General features: G+C 39.3%; 1 protein-coding gene across 1 annotated transcript in view; it reads left to right on the top strand.

The window, feature by feature from the left end:
• The first annotated feature begins 2621 nt into the window (after positions 1-2621).
• Positions 2622-16943, top strand: part of gpc6a (glypican 6a) — a 190949-nt gene continuing 176627 nt past the window's right edge. The window contains exon 1 of the mRNA XM_042493211.1: positions 2622-3114. Coding sequence (XP_042349145.1) covers positions 2955-3114 — 160 coding nt within the window. The 5' untranslated portion in view covers positions 2622-2954. The remainder of the gene's footprint in view (positions 3115-16943) is intronic.

The raw sequence follows: 16943 nt of genomic DNA, 5'->3' as shown, positions 1-16943 counted from the left end.
ATTAGTAGTATGAATACACAAAAGAACATAACAAATAAATAAATAAACAAACATACAGTTTTTGGACTAAAATTGAGTTCCACTGAATCAATGTTTGCACCACTGATGCATGGTGTCCACTACAGTGGACAGATGTATTTCCAGTGTACAGGAAAAATATTAACATCCAGATGAAAGCATTTTTTAACATCCTATTTAGTTGAATTTGTATTTTTGCCCATCTGGTTTCCAGGGAATAAAAGAATTTAACAATTATTAATATGGTACTTGATGCATCTCATCTTCCCCCCACCATTTTTTAGACAAAATTGCTGACAGTGCTTTTGAGGGTCCGCTGTTGAGAGATGGTATTGCAAAGCAAAACGGCTCCAAATTGCTTCTAAATATCTATTCTCTGGAGTGGCAACCTTGTATTTTGGGGCTAGAAATGCAGCATCGTGTTCTACCAGACTATGAATGGAAACATAATTTACATAGTTTTCATTTTGTCATTAATCTGGTCAGTATTTCATCATGACTCATCACAGGCTTTTGTGGGACTGATTGGGGGTCAGTTTCATTAGACTGAAGGTTGACGTATATGTTTACTCCAGTATTCACAAAGCTATTATTGCTGTTTTTTGTATGAGCAGATGGCTCACTTTGGATTATTCTTTTGAGTAAAGATATTGATTTTGACTGAGCTGTACTAATTGTGTGACATATTGTTGTAAATGTTTCTGTTGAGCGCTTGACTCATGTTTAAATGCTGGGGAAGAACAAAGGCGTCAGTAACAGTGTGGGTGAAGAAACTGTAGGGAGCTGAATTCGCATTTCTTGAATAATACACTTGCTGCTGACAATTCATGTTCAAGGCTTGACTGTTACCACTTAGAAACTGTTAGATTTAACTCTGACTGAAGACTTAAGTATTTATGATGCCATACATTTTGTAGTGAGATACTGGGATGCTCTGGTGGCCCAGGGGTCTAAGACGCTAACCATGAACCGCTGCAACATCTGCAGGGCATGTCGCACATTGCACGTTACCTCCTTTCTTTCTCTTCTTTACTGTCTACTACCTACTACTTCTTTTTTCACTCAGCTCTGTCTATAGATCCTGAGATGTGATGGTTTCCTCAGATTTTGCACTCATACATTTCTACCCCTCTAACACCAGCAACATTTTCCCTTTACGTCCACACAACCCTGAATCATGGCTAATTGCACTTTTACAGGGCATTTTAAAGTTGATTTTAACAAGCCAGCTGTAGCTCCCAACACCACAAAAACACACCATGAGAGTGTTTGTACGGGACATTATGAGACGCAGTCTACTTTCATACCCTCAAGAGGAAATCTCTCATGTTATAACGAGATACTTTTCTTGTTGGATTTTCTTCATTATAACAAGACAACTTCTTCTTCTCCTTCTTCTTCTCCCAAAGTTTTTTCTTTGTTTTCAAGAAACATGTTTTAATCATGACACACTTTGATGTTAGTGTGATGAAACAGCTCTGTGCTGACATACAGAAGTTAATGCATTATTTGTGGCTGGGAAGGTAAATTAGATAAAATCATCGTCATAAATAGGAGACCCACAAACACCTCTGTCCCAGTGAAAGCACTGGTGGTTTTGTACATACTTCAGATTCAGATTTAGAACGCTTTGCAGTTGCTCATGAACTGTATAAAGTCATAGAGTAATTATAAGAAAAAAGGACTTTTGAAAAAAAAGAAAACACTCATATACTTTGTTTTGTCTCTAGCAATTATATGCTAATTTGCCTGATTTTAATATTTTTTTCACTTATTTCATCATATAAGGTCAGCTCCTGACAGACAGTGTTTAGCTGTGTGAAATGACCTTCTTCTTAATGTTCTCTTTGTGCCTAGTGTTGCCCAAAAAAAATCTACATCATATTTCATATGCACATATTTTATATATGACAAATATGTCATTTTTTCTTAAATTTCTATCTATATATTGTTGCATAATGTACATTTTACATCAAAAAAGTGTTAAAATATAGGAGAGATATGTTATCTGACAGAAATATAAGAGATAGGTATGAATATGTGCATGCTTCATATATTTCTATTTCTTAACATAACTAAAAGTAAACAGTTTGTCATGAGGTGACCTAAAATGATGGGAAAATAGTGTGTGTGTGTGTGTGTGTGTGTGTGTGGGTGGTGGTGGTGGTGGGGGATTTGGCAAATTAGCACATAATTAATAAAGCTATAACAGCACATTTAAGTGTTTTTATCTTTTCCTTATCTTATTGTATCATTTTCGTAGGTTACTGTCATCAATAGACAGTGAACAGTCAGCAGGGGTTCTGTGAGTTTGTGGATTGAAACAAAACAAAATAATCTGCTCGGTGTGTAGGTTTACTCCGCCTACACTACCTCCAAGTCCCCGCGCCTCCACCAACATGTGTCTGCACACTAACGCGCTGTGGTGCGCATTACCAAGCATGCATAAAGGCAGAGGACAGCAGCACGCGCCCCTGGATGCGAGCAGCTGAAGTCGCAGCCACTCCAATCCATGTTTTGCCCTGCCCTTGCGCGCTCTGCTCGCTGTGCAGCGTGTGTCTCCGTTGCATTTGGCTTTCCTCACGCCGACACGAACACAGCGGCTGCTGTGTGTGCGGGAGAAGTTGTTTGCACAGAGAACACCAGGTAGCAACTGTCTTCTTCAAACGGATTTCTTCAAGCTGGGAGCAATCGGACTCGCCGGGGTGAATCTTTTTTTCTTTTTCGGAGGGGGACACACGAAGCTTTTGCAATGAGGTGGACGTACCAGTATCTATAGTGAGGAGTGATTTATTTTGTTTTATTTTTTTGTTTTATTTTGATGAATATCTGACAGCTTGCTCACTGGAGCAATCTTTCAGTCAAACCCTTCTTCTGATTTTTTCCCCTCTAACGGACCTCGTATTCCCTGTGAAACACTATCAAGGATTTCACTGATGTATGCGATGTGGAGACTGCAAGTCGCCTTATGTACTCTGTCGGTGCTGTCCCTGTCATCTGCTGGTGAAAGCAAAGCGCGGAGCTGTAGCGAGGCTAGGCAAGCTTATAACGCTAAAGGATTCAGCCTCGTCAATGTGCCTCATCAGGAAATATCAGGTAGGCGAGATTGACAAGCGATCGGTGCGTTTCACCCTCCCCTCTCCTCCACCACGTGTGATGTCTTGTTTCTCCCTCAAATTAAACAATTTGATGACACACACAACCTGAACTACATGATCTCTGTTAGACATTTGAGCATTGAAGCTGTCAGTAACATCCGGTCATCCCATTTTCTCAGACGATCCAAATAGAGTAAAATACCAAAAGTATGGTTCTGCAACATGCCACTTTTCATAATAGACTTTAGCAAAGCATTGGTCTGATTTGAATCCAGTTTGTTTGGCTTGTTGCAAGAATTGTGACAAATCAAAGACATGCCATTGCAATAAAGTGGAACTATAAATGGTTCTTTGCAATCTAAAGGTCAGTATGAGCCTCTCCATGTCTGTGTTGCTTTATGATCAATTATAGCAAGCTGCATTTCATGAATAATGTTCCAATAAGTGGACACAAAACACTGGATTTAAAATCAACACTACCATTAAAATGATCCACCCATCATGCTGCAAATTAAGTGTACATATATCCATCCTTACATTGTTAGTATTTGTTTTTTATTCATGAATCCTAAGCTAAATTGAAATTGTTATTGTCAATAAATTTAACTCACACTAACACTGGCAAAAAACCCTTTCACCTGTTTTGGACAAAGTTTGTCTCTTGCCTTAAAGTTTTGACCTTACCCACATGTTACAAATTAATAGATAACCCATTTAACACCAGAACTAACAGCCCAAGACTCACATGTGAAACATCAGTATGTAATGCACTTGGAGTCCCCCAATTTTGAGATCATTCAAAAATAAAACAGCTTAAATGGAGACGGCAAAGTATTGACTTCGGTGCAACACCAGCAGATATGTTTTCAAAGTGGCTGCATACCTGTTGCTCACATTCAACAGAAGATCATGGAGCTTGTTGTGTTGTACTTGGCTAAATAGTGAATGCTGTTTACCAGTAGGGGGCTGTATGCACTCAGCACGAAACACTCCTTTTTTGCTGAGGGTTTCTTTTTTTTCCTCCTCTTTTCGATATTCCTCAAGGCTACAGCTTAGGTTTTAATTCATGCTCTTTGGTACAGCAGAGATATGGGTTTTATTATCTCTTGTGTGGTGGTAATCACATTTATGGTCAAAGCAGGAAAGGAGATTAGTCAGTAAACATAGTCAGCTTCATGAGAGGGAAGAGGGGAAGCAGAGAGGCCTGAAGTTAATCCCTCTTTTGCCTCTTACAGACAAAATAGAGATACTGCATTGGTAATTGGCAATGTCAGGCAGTAATGATCATAGAGCCGCCTTATTTGCTTTAAACAGGGTTTTGGCTGGATGGGAATTTGATAGTTTTGTTGATCGAGTGTGTGTAAGTCTGTGTGTTAGGGATCCTTGCATTAAGAGTGCTAATTTTGTCCACGTGGCAAATTTTCAAATTAGTGCCCTCCTTGATTAGTCGGACCTTTTTCAACATGAACCAAATAACAACTTGCTATAGTGCAGCAAAAAGGACAATTTGTATGTTAAAAAAACAGAGCACATCCATCAGGAAAATCTGCACCAGAAGCTGTAGAAAAATATGTGAAAGCAAAAAACTTTATTCCCACACTCATTCTGCTCCAGTAGCAACATACATTCAGCAGCAACTCAAAAGACATTTTCAGCAGCAGTCTGCTCAAATAAAAAATACCAGACACTGTGGTTAGAATAATTAATGTGTGCAGAGTCTTTTTTTCTTAAACACTTACATGATATGCTTTTAAAAGTAGTAATGCAGCACTGCCTCTCTGTTATTTTATTTCATTATTCGTTTCTGATATGAGAGCACAGGAAGTTAGACAGACATGCCTGCTTCTGATGTTGCCCCCTTTTCTTTTTTTATCATCAGTGTTGTAAAGTGATGGTTTTCTTTTTTTCATAGTGGATCTGTGGATTCTTTATGAGCTAGTCCCAAATATGATTTCGTAATGCAGGAATTCTTTTGTGCAAGAGTCTGCTGATTCAGTTTGACATTAGCATGACATATCAAGTGAAAAATGAACATGGCTCATCTGACAATTTTTGATTATCTGGTTTGTATTTGGTTTATATATCTGGTCACATTTGATTATGTTATTGTATCCTGACTGAGACAGAATCTTGGACTTGTCTTGTGCAGCTGTTTTCAGTTTGTTTAACATTTCTTGTAGGAGTGAAAATCATGCCGTTTTTCAGTGTTTGACCATAGAGTTTTTGTTGGCCTCCACCTCCCCGCAGCTCTGGACAGCTTCCATTTGCCACAACAAGAATAGAGATCATACTTTTAATGGATTATAAGAGATTTCAGTATTTATTCTTCCATGTCATATAAAATATCTCAAATACTTGGAACTTTAGCAAGTTAAAGACAGAGGTCTGTTGGCCACGTCACAGATCAAGAGCAGTTTTTTTGGAGCTCTGATCAAATCCTCATTACAATTCATGCGCAGCCTGTACGCTGTGCGTAATTGGATTTTGTTGCCTCCAAATAACCTTTCCATGAATACAACACAAGTTAGATATCGGCCTCAAGAGATGGGATAGTAGAAAGCACTCAATTATGCCTAATTAGCTATGCTAATACAAACGTGTGGAAAGCTGCATGTGCAGCGTTAGCGCTCATCCCTCCATCAGTTGCCGTGTCATGCTACTGCTTTTCCTCTAGATACTAAACACACAGGTTTAATACTTCTGCAGAGGCTAACTCAGGTGGTAAGCCCCCATTTGCATAAGCTAATTATTTTGACAGCCACTGACAAACTGAGATGCATTATTTAAGAGGTGACAAACACAGATGTTAGATTCTGCATGTGAAAATACAAAAGGTTAAAAGTTGAACCCACACTTAACTTTGATTAAACAATAATCTCATATCATTTCAGTAAATTTAATAATTGTTCTAAAGATAAATCCTTATTTATTTATGTGCGTTTGTAAAAATATGATTAGAAGTTTTTTTTTTGGAATTCAGTTAGATCTTTTTGAATGAGCACATTAACACAGCTACTATGTAAATCCTGCAGGCCATCCATTATTGAAATACTACAGCAGTGTTTAAATGGGTCTTATGGGCTCCAGAGCCATAAAACCTATACAGAACACAAAGAACCTGGTAAACCATCGGAGCAGAAACCCAAAATTTATGTTTCAAAGATTACCCCAGGAAATGAGGTCATTTCTCCATGGCTCCTTTTATTTAAATCTGTAAAACTGTCCTGAAAATACATTTTCACTATGCTTTCCATTTAGTGTACGGTACACAATAAGTGTTTTTTTTCCCAGTTAGAGTGGCGTTGCTAATAATAACATCTCACAATTACAAATGTTACACCAGTAGAAAGCCGAACATTCATGTACAGTCTCCCGCTGCCTCAGAGACAGTCAGATCTGCATATGTGTGTTTGCCATGAAGAGATGTGTGCACACTCAGCAGTATAACATTTCTGTCATACTCGCTGCTGCGCTTGGCAAATTGTCATCATACAGAGTTTTATTCTGGGATTGAAAAGTGTTAGGCTGATACAGACATAATGTCGTTGGCAGAGTTGGCTGGCTCGGTTAGAGGTCGACCATACTGCCCACTTCATTGATTAAAGAGTGCTACTTTGTCTTTTTGCCTAAGGATTCTCGAGTGCCTCAGCTGACCTAAGTACAGAGTGGTGGGAGGCAGAGGCCAGTGAGAGAAATCTTACTGGGGGGGTAGAACAGCGTGGTGGTGTTTCAACACATGACTGAAAAATGTCTATAACTGGCTGTAGGACAGCTTCATTAAACTCCACCGGGTCGAACTTCAGATTCCTCCACTCTCGTGTCAGTGTGCCATCGCCTGCCTGCCTGGTGTTTTACGCAGCAGCCAGCCAGCAATACAGCCTGCCTCACCCCTGTGTGCATGTGTCAGACGTTAGTTATAGTGTCATGCACACAATGCTGCTTGATTGTCAGGCCTTTGTTCATAAACACAATGGCTTCTGAATGCTTCAGTCAGGCCCTGCCAGGGAGCTCTTGCTCCGAGGCTTTGCTGTTAATATCAACAGCTACTTACAAGGAGCGCTTGGGATTCTCATGGGTGGACTCGGCTCTTTGCTTGGGCTTTGAAACAAAACCACTTGATGTGCTCCAGTTCCTATTAATGCCGTTCCTGAGTCTTATATTTCCTTTGTCAAGAATAACAACTACCTTTGGGGTTCATCGGTGGCAACTTTAAAGAATATCATTTGATTTCTCTTTAACAGAACAGTTATTAGCTGCTACACAAGCCAGCATAATTTTTCCTCTTGTGAATTCCTGAAGCTGTAGCTTGCTCTGCCTATCGCTGTAATCTGCGCTTTGCAGGTTGTGAGATGCATGCGGTCCCCAGATTCCCTTAAACACAGCCCACATATCAGAAATCTTTGCTGTTTGTACTTAAATGGATGTTAGGACCCTTGTGAACCCTCTGTGTATGGCACAGTTAATATTGTCAACATCTGAGCTTTCTCAACACAGACATCACCATAGCTCTTAAAATAAACTCTTACAACACTTATTAACATCTAAATGTACAATTCTTATGAGGCTGTTTAAAATATACTTTATCAGAACTTAAAAACAACAAAATCTTTCGTATTTTTCAAGCCGTTTTGAGCCCATTTTCTTCCATAAAAGATACACGCCTCAGATTTAATTGGTTAAAATTGCACGTAATTCAAGAATATGATACAATTTATTCAGAATTAAAGCTGTAATTACAGCTTATTATTGTTGTGTTCCCTCATGATTTCATCACAAGAATGAACATTTTAGTTTTAAAGATATTTAGTAATAAACATACAATCTGTGCCAGCGTTTCTGTCAGGGATTTGAAGTGATCCGATGTGGCACATAACAGGAAGTGACATGGTTAATCAATAGTCTGTTTGTTGCACTGATCTATTTTGAGTCTATTTGACATGCAGGGCAGGTATGCAAAATAAATTTCTCAGTAATTTTAGATGTGTTTGCAGCCAGATGCCTAATCACTAAATAATGGAATGACATGAGACCTTTAGTGAAAGTGTGGGAATACCACTCTAAAAGCCCTAGCCTAGCAAATATCCATATAAAAATTCTGTAGGGCATTTTTTTCCAAAGCCCATTAAGATGCTCCTGGCTCTGCCAAATTGGAAATAAGTCTCTTGCCAGCCTGTATACATCTTCAGAGAGAACAGTTAATGAGATGTGAGGGAGATTAGGCTGCGTGTGTGTGCGCACACGGATGTGTTTGTGTGTGTGCAGCAGTTTAGCCCTGCTTTCCCGATCTTTCCTTTGCTTTGCACCTCTATTGTGGCAGAAAATGACAAAAAGTGTTTTGTTTTTTATCGGGCGAGACAGATTGTATGCATAGAACATTCAAATGAGCTTCAGTGTGAATCATCCAGCTGTGCTTTCCCACCTTTTGTCCGATTTAGCAAATGAGAGTATCTGACAGTTGTCCTGACCTGAAGAACGTGTCAACCCTCTGCAGGCATTCATGTCTGAAATGCATATGGTGTGCAAGCTCCCTGGCAGCCTTCCTCAGCACCATGTATGGTGTTTTCTGAGTACTGTGAAAAGCCTCCGGCTAGCGTAGGAGACTGCTATAGCACTTCTTCCAGTTTTCAATCAACTGCTGGCCTAAATCAGTAATGGAGGGTGGGATTACGGATCTCTCCCCTCTCAAGCCTCGAGAGGAACTAGAAAATAACAGCAAAAAGTCTACGGATGGATGCAATTGTATGTCTAGGGATTAGATGACAGGAGCACAGAGAATAAGCAAGAAAATAAACAAATTTACTCAGTCAAAGTGAGCATATAGGCATGGAGAGCATCCTTGACTAACCATGTGTTGAAATCATGGCTTGAGTGGTAACTCTATGCGGGATATGAGGAGGGAGTCAGGTAGGATGTAATCCATCTGAATTTGAGGGATTAGTGATCTGGCTCTCTGTTTGTGTTGCACACAAGTATAGCTACATGCCCCCTTTTATACTCGTTTCTACAAAAAAGAAGAAGCGTTCAGCTTTGCTTCTCTTGTTAATACATTAGCAGATGAAAAAAAGTGCCGCAGGAGGTGACAGAAGGAAAAGTCACATGTGGTACTCCTCCACTCTACCACTGGGAAAAGTGCGTCCCCTCGGATTTCTCTGTCAGTGGGTGAGGGTGGTGCATGGATGTTGTTTAGGATGCTGGGGGTCACATTGTCAGATCATTGCTGACATGTGAGAATAGTCGGTGGGTATTAATGATCAGAGGGTAGCCTTCCTTCCAGTGTCTATGTAGGAGACCCTGAGGATTGACCTAAAGCCTATAAAACACACTGTTTACTACATAGACAACGCTAATCACTTCTATTTTCACCCTCTAGCCAAGAGGGTGTTTGTGGTTTTCCTACCATTATTTGTAAGTATGTTTGAGAACCAAGGCGTTCTGTTGTGTTGATTGCTCTGGTCTTTTGTTTCGCCCACAGAGACTTCTTGCCTCTCGAGGCTAGTCTCTGAATAGAAGTCCCAAGCTTGACACCGATGATAAGGCTCAGAGAGATGAGCGCCACACAGTGCTTTTGGGAAAACCCGCATGGGTATGTCATATCGAGGTGTCAAGGATGCAAATATATTTCACACCGGGGACTTTTTGTTTTTGTTTTTCAGACACAGACAAGTACACATGGCTGAGGTGATTTGCTAAATAAGCTGCCCCTCCGAGACCTGGAAGTAAACAAGCATTAAGCACAGATAAACATGGTGTGCCAAAATTGTCATGGAAACATCAGATGCTGTCAACAAATGCAGACAACGGTGGTGTCACTGGCGGTACAAACTTGACAGTGACACTGTTGTTGTGTTGAAGAAACATAGACAGTTTCGAGCCCTGAAAGGCCTTCGTGGTGGTTTTACTGTTGTGAAACCACGGGGGGCTTTTGATGAATCAAAATCAATACTGCAGATGATTCAACATGCAGACATTTTTTAGTACAAACAAAGCCACAGCAGTACATCAATGGCTAACTTTAAGGCCTGTGAACATCATTCAGGACTCTAAATATAGTCATACTTTTGTCACTGAATTGTTGAGGCAGAAATTGAATATTTGGATACTGTAACACTTGTACTGGTTGGAATAAAAAAAGAAGAAGCAAGGACTGAAAAACAAGGTCAACCTTTATGTAAGGTCATGTGGGGGTGTCTTTAAAGAGTAGCAAAGAATGAGGCTGGTGATACTCAATCAATACTTACTGAATTCCCCAGCATGATTATGGCTCTCAGCCGCAAGCCCATTCATTCCTACTGACGTAAATCACTTAAAACAGGTCACAAATATACACTTCCATTTTGAAAAAATCATGTCATTTTCTCTATAAGAGTTGGACTATATCGTAGAGAACTGCACTCGTAAATATCTGTTATTTTCACAGACTATTTCCAGTAGTAGATTTGTCGCCCTTTGTAGTATTGACATCAGGACTGCATACATGGAGCTGACTTGATGAAATTACAGAGCCCATTAGAAATAGGTATCTTAAGATTTTATCAATACTCCTTACTGATTTTATTTTTTATTACAAAATTATTAGCTTTTCTAAACTGTATATAAATACATAATTTACAAAAAAAAAAGAATAAATTCAGAACAGCATTACGGAATATTTTAAATATTACTAAATGTTGTTTCTTAAGCTTATCTTTATGTTTTATTTAGGATCCCCATTAGCTGCAGCATAGCTGCCGCTATTCATCCTGGGGTCAGGCACACATTCTTAACATATACAGTGCATTATATATACAAACAATAACAACTGTACATAACACATAACAACAAAAGCAAAAACAAACAAACAAAAATAATATAAAATAATAATAAAAAACAATGGACAGATATTGTAAGATAATTCAATGTACATCTGCTTTGCAAACAGCAGCAACAGTAATATTTACAACAGCAAATTTACTAATTAAACTTAATTAATTCTCACTGGAAACAAATCTAAAATGAGAATACAAGAAATCATATTTCTGACATCACAATATGTGGTGTTTAGACAGAATGAAGGACACAGACTTTGGTTGGTATTTGTCATTTCTCTTGTCCTCTGTCCTTCTCCCTCTGCTGCTGATGTGTTTCACTGCCTGCAGGGACTGCTGGTAAAATTTAAGATATGTAGCAAGCTGAACAGTCTGTCACAGACAGCTTTCATTTGAGCTTTTTTGGAACAATTTGCTACTTGCCGAGCTAGCTCACTGTGTTTATTTAAAGCATTATGTCATTGGTGGTGGATAAGAAACTGCTGACAGTACAGACTGAAATATCGCTTTTCTCCATGTTAACATGTTTATTCCTGTTGAACACATAATGATAAAGTATTGGCTTTTTACTCACTAAGGCTTTATTATACTTACTTAAAGTAATTATTATTACTGCCTCTCTCCTGTTCTTTGACTTAACCTCATGTTGTGTGTGTGTGTGTGTGTGTGTGTGTGTGTGTGTGTTTTTGAGAGGGCAGAGAAAAGGCTGCAGTGCAATAATAAATTACACTGAGAGTACCAATAAAAGAACAGGTAATGTCAGTGCTTATCAGTATTGTAGTCTTTAATAATTGAGCCACACCCAGTTTATTACTAGGTTTCAGTTCCCATTCCTAGTGCCCATGTTCATAGGAATGTCAGTCATTGTAAAAGTGTGGCTCATGTTAAATGTTCTTCGACAACGATGGATCCCTGTGATACTGATAGACGTAATATCAGGCTATGGCTACACATGCAATACTTAGAAGTGGCATCACATTAATTGTTAGTTGGGGTGGTCACTCGAGATGTGTTATTGAAAATATTCTGTATTGTGCCACCAAACTTATCCTTAAACACTTTAAAAACTTTTTCGAGTACGTAAATTAATTCTATTCTCAATTGATCGTGGTCCCAGTCTATAGTTTCATTGCAACAGCACTTCTTTTCCCTTTTCAAGAGAAAATCAATTAATTTTGTCCTCTAGACCAAAGAGAAATCTGTGACATTGCTTTGGACTCCACGACCCGAAGTAGAAGGCAATGTAACTTTCTCTCCAATCTGGGCAGCACCCTACCCAGAGAGTGAAATCAACTTTTGGCTGAGTGGAGAGTTCTGTTTGATACTTACTAACTGCCAGAGACCAAAGAACTTCCTGTCACAGCAAACCATCACCCAGGATTCATAGACCTGCAGTCACCGTATGTGGTGTTTTTAAAATTTAATGCATGTGCTGAAGCTGCTGTTTATAATTTATTGTCTGTAAATGGTAAATATAGTTGTTGTCACAGTATATTGCCTAACAAGACTATTCCCTGACTGAAATAAGGATCATAATTGGACTACAGTGTGAGTGCAACATACCCGGTGACTAGATTGAGATGTTTTTGGCTCTGATGCTGTGTGGGTGCTTTGTGCTATCTTTTGCCCTGCAATATTGGAGGTTCAGTGAAGGTTCAGTTCAGGAGATTCAGTGATAAAGAAAAAGCGGGGCTTTGTGCTCTCTGTATAAGCTGCTTGTGTAAAGCTATGTGTTATTCCTGCCTCTCTCATGTCTCAGAAATGAACTAAAAGTCCTATGCACTTGATCACCATAACATTTGCAAATTGGATGACGGGAAAAACGTTGTATCCTAATGTTCTGTGGCAGCATGGTACAATTTTTACCTTAAGTGTGCAATCAGTAAACTGGCATTTGAGTTCAATAGTTTCATGACAACAGCATTGCAGTGGGCGTAACAGGAGACTGCATGACTGCATCTCTCAAGTGAATAGATAATAATTTCTCACACAGTAACAAGACAGTAGAAAAGCACAGTGCCAACCTTGCAACACCCCTAACAGTATACAGATTTCTTGCAAATTGTGTTTTCAAAGAGCAGTAGTTGTTAGCCAGGACCAGACATGCAAGGAAAGCATGTTGTTCTAGTTATAAATTAGGAAATTTATACCGATTACATGAGTTCATGACCCAGTTTAGTGTGATCTCGTTTGCGGCTTTGAGGTGGAGAGACTAATTGGAGATCGTTATTATTTTTATGTTAATGCAGAAATGTAGAGGGCTGATCTTAACCCCGGGTCACATTTCTGGGCTTTAATTATAACATTAAATAATAGGCTTTGCAGTGAAATGCCTTGGGGGAAGCAGTGACACTCCCTCACGTGTCAGAGGTTTGCCCTATGTTCCTTCACCTCGTGTTGCCTCATTTCCTTTTTACTCCGGTTTAGGCCCTGCACTCCTTTTGCTCAGTGATCTGTGAGAGCCAAAATTATACTGATGTTAATGGATTTTATGATGATTGATTCCTGCAAAAATGTAACAAAAAAAGTCAATCTTTAACAACACAATATGAGAGAGAAGATGATAATTGAGATATTAAAAACCATTGAAGTACCTCTTAAAGGCATAGTTCTGTTTTTTTTTTAAGTGGGGTTAATTGGGTATTTATCCAAAGTCACTGTGTGACATACAGCAGATGGCGGTCTGGGATGTCCGACAGAAGCTAAGTAATGAACTGCTGTAGAGGGGTCAGCGGCAACGTATTCTTGCCACCTAAAAAAAGCTCCACCAAAAGATCAGTATCAGTTTAAGTGAATGCTACACTGAGGGTATTTTTGGTGTTTTACCTTAATGTCAGACAGGACCGTTCCAAAAAGAAAGTTGTAACGGCTTCAAACCCTTTTGTCAAATCAGACTCCATTGACAAAAGCAGTAATTTTAGCTTACTAAACACAAGAGCTGCTGGTCTACCACTGTATCGATTAGTTAGTTTGTGTTCTAGTGTGACTTTGGTGAATCCGAATAAACCGTTTAAAATGCGAAAGTCACACAATAACACAACCAAATTAACTGTTTGAGACAGCAGTAAACCAGCAGCTTTTCAGTGATGTTAACACTTTCAAAACTGGAGTGACATCACTCTTAATGTGCTGCTTTCAGATGCCTTTCACAAGTATTTATTTTAATCTGTGAACCTTCAGCAGATTGGTAGGATTTCTTTCAAAAACCTGGGGGGATAGGCAATGAGCATTGTGGTAAGAAATGTTCCACAAAATTGCAAGAAATGCAAAAAAAATATTCTTAAAAAGTTTGGGAAAAATATGTTGGGAAAAACAAGGGGAAATTGATATTTATAATTATTACATATTTAAGATCATGTTTTTATAATTTTCAAAGCATTTTTTAGATAATTTACTTGTTTTTGTTTTTTACATTTTTTCTCCCTCGCTCTCTCTTTAAAACTAATTTTCAGGTAGTTTTCTTGTATTTTCATGCTACTTTCTTTTGGGGTCATTTCTTTCATTGCTTATTGCTGCGTTCTTATGTTTTTCAAAGACATCACGCCAATCTACTCAGGTTTCAATGGGTTAATTTACTGTTTTCCTCTGAAGTTTGGCTTTTAATGCCCTATTTTCACCACTGGAAATCACTGTGTGACATTTAAGTAAAGCATTGAAAATACTCTCAAAAAAGTGTACACTTAAACTGATACTGTTTTTTTTTTTAGTTTTGCTGACCCCTCACAGCAGTACTTCGCTTAGCTTCCACGTTGAACTCCAGCCTGCTTCTCCAAACTGGGGGCGTGTTGACTGACACCTATTATGTGTAATATACTGTCTATTGGCAAGTACCACATACAATCCCACTTCAAAAAATCAGAACTATTCCTTGAAGCTACAGCTAAAAATCTACTTCAATAATTAGTGCACTACTATATTACTGTGGTTTGTAACAGCTCTTTAGAACTGGATGTATTTTGCATGTATGACAGTGCAGCGCATTATATATTTTCTTATAGAACTGGCTTATAATGAAGCATGTTTGACATAGGACTTGCAAAGTGCTGCAGAGGGACATCAGAATTCATCTGGAAGTTAAGAAGAACAGCAGGGGTGAACCAACAGTTCATTTAAATCACCTATCCTTGTAGCTGATGAGAGTGCAGAGCAGCCTTGCAGGAAAAGATATCTAGGCTCACACCACTGACTTGAATGAGGCCACAAAGTGCATCTCCAGGGAGCCTCGCTGTCATGACAAATGTGACAAGCTCGTGTAACCTTAATGTCAGGAGAGGACCAGTTTAAAGTCGTTCTGAGGATGTCGATGGGGCTTGAGGGAGAATATTTCCAGCCTTCATGGTTCCATTAATTCAAGGCCTGTTGGATGGGAGGTGCAGGCATTTTGGAGAGGGTTATTGGAATGGATGGGTTAATGAGCCCGTGTCCAGTGTTTACATCTTTTGGGCCCTCAAATTTCTTCATGTGTCAAATGAAACATCTGCCATTGTGATGCTTCTTGGCGCACCCTCATTCTGTTGCTCCTGGAGGGTGCTAGAATCTGTAAAGAAGCCAGCCTCGTCTCCTGCTCCCAGAACCCCGCTGTTTCCCGTCCCCTGTGTAAGCTGCCGGTAAATGAGTGGGCTGGTCATCTCGCACCCTGGGGCTCTACCTCGGGCTCTTCAGACCACCAGCTGTTGTGTTTGGGACTGAGTCATGCACCAGTTAGCATGATGAATCCAGAGCACGAGTGCAAGGCTTTAACCTCGCCGTATGTCTCCTCCTCCCTTCCCTCTTAGCCTCAAATATTAAAGGCATACTATGCAGGATTTTCTTTAAAAACAATGTAAAGACTCCCATAAAAGTAAACCCCCTCAATCATCATTTATGACCCACTAAAAGTGTGTGGTGGTGCATTATTCTGCCAAGACTCTGCCGTCTGTCTGTATTTTCTTATTTTCTGTGCTTTGCTTGTTTATGGGCATGTACCCTCACAGCACTCAGGTGAGGTCAGGCTTTATAAAAAATGTAGCGATCAGGTGCCAGACCATAAGCAACAGGCATCCAGAAGACACAGAAATATAGTGACATGAAACACCAAACAGGAGTAAATCTAATGTTGGCTTTTACTTTCACTGGTGAGCATGTTTACAAATAGTAACCTGCAACCCTGCATAGTATACCTTTGAGCAACTGTGATAATGTGAAATATGCTAGTACAATTTTAGGGACCTCTATGATCAATCACCATTAAGAATTTGATTAAACAACAACAATAACAACATATGTTCATGATAAGCATGACAGAAATTGAAAATCTCTGGCATTGCTTCATTGCAGAGTGATGATCAAGTGCATTTGCACTTTCAGATTTGTACTGTTTTTATCCTTACACTATTGTTTTATTAATCTTCGACTCTTGTTATATTTCGTTGTATTTATTTATTGTTTCTGCTGGTTTTAGATTTTAGTGTCCTATTTTATTGTTGCTTACTGGAACCTCAGTACAAAGTTTCGTTCCCGTCCAATAAGCCTCATGTTTTTGAATGACAATAAATGTTTTTGATATCGAAACCCTCTTGATGTAATACTGTTTAAGGTTACAGTTAAAGGAGTACTTAATCTCCAAATTAACCTTATATATTATTTACTCATGACGTGCTGAATTTGTGAAGAAGGCTTTGTTTTTCTCATATGCCTCCACAGTGCACAAAGAAAACTGAGAAAATTCCTGATGACAGTGCCACTTGTGTCAAATGCATGGTATTTCTGGATATATATATTTTTTATATTTATTTTTTTAGGGCTTTTTGTGCCTTTATTAGATAAGAGAGACAGTGTGTAGGGGGGTGGGGGGGGTGGGAGGCCGACATGCAGCAAAGGGCAGAAGCCGGACTTGAGCTGCTGTGGTGAGGACATAGCGTCTGCACATGGGGCGCCCGCTCTACCATCTGAGCTACTGGGCGACCCTCACTTCTGGAATTTAAGCTCATGTTGCATAAGCAAAGGTTTCAGCATATTCCTGTTTCCACCGATAATTTAAATA

The sequence above is a fragment of the Plectropomus leopardus genome, chromosome 1 (genome assembly GCF_008729295.1).
Source record: "Plectropomus leopardus isolate mb chromosome 1, YSFRI_Pleo_2.0, whole genome shotgun sequence".
Taxonomy (NCBI): domain Eukaryota; kingdom Metazoa; phylum Chordata; class Actinopteri; order Perciformes; family Serranidae; genus Plectropomus; species Plectropomus leopardus.
This window is presented reverse-complemented; position numbering and strand designations above follow the sequence as displayed.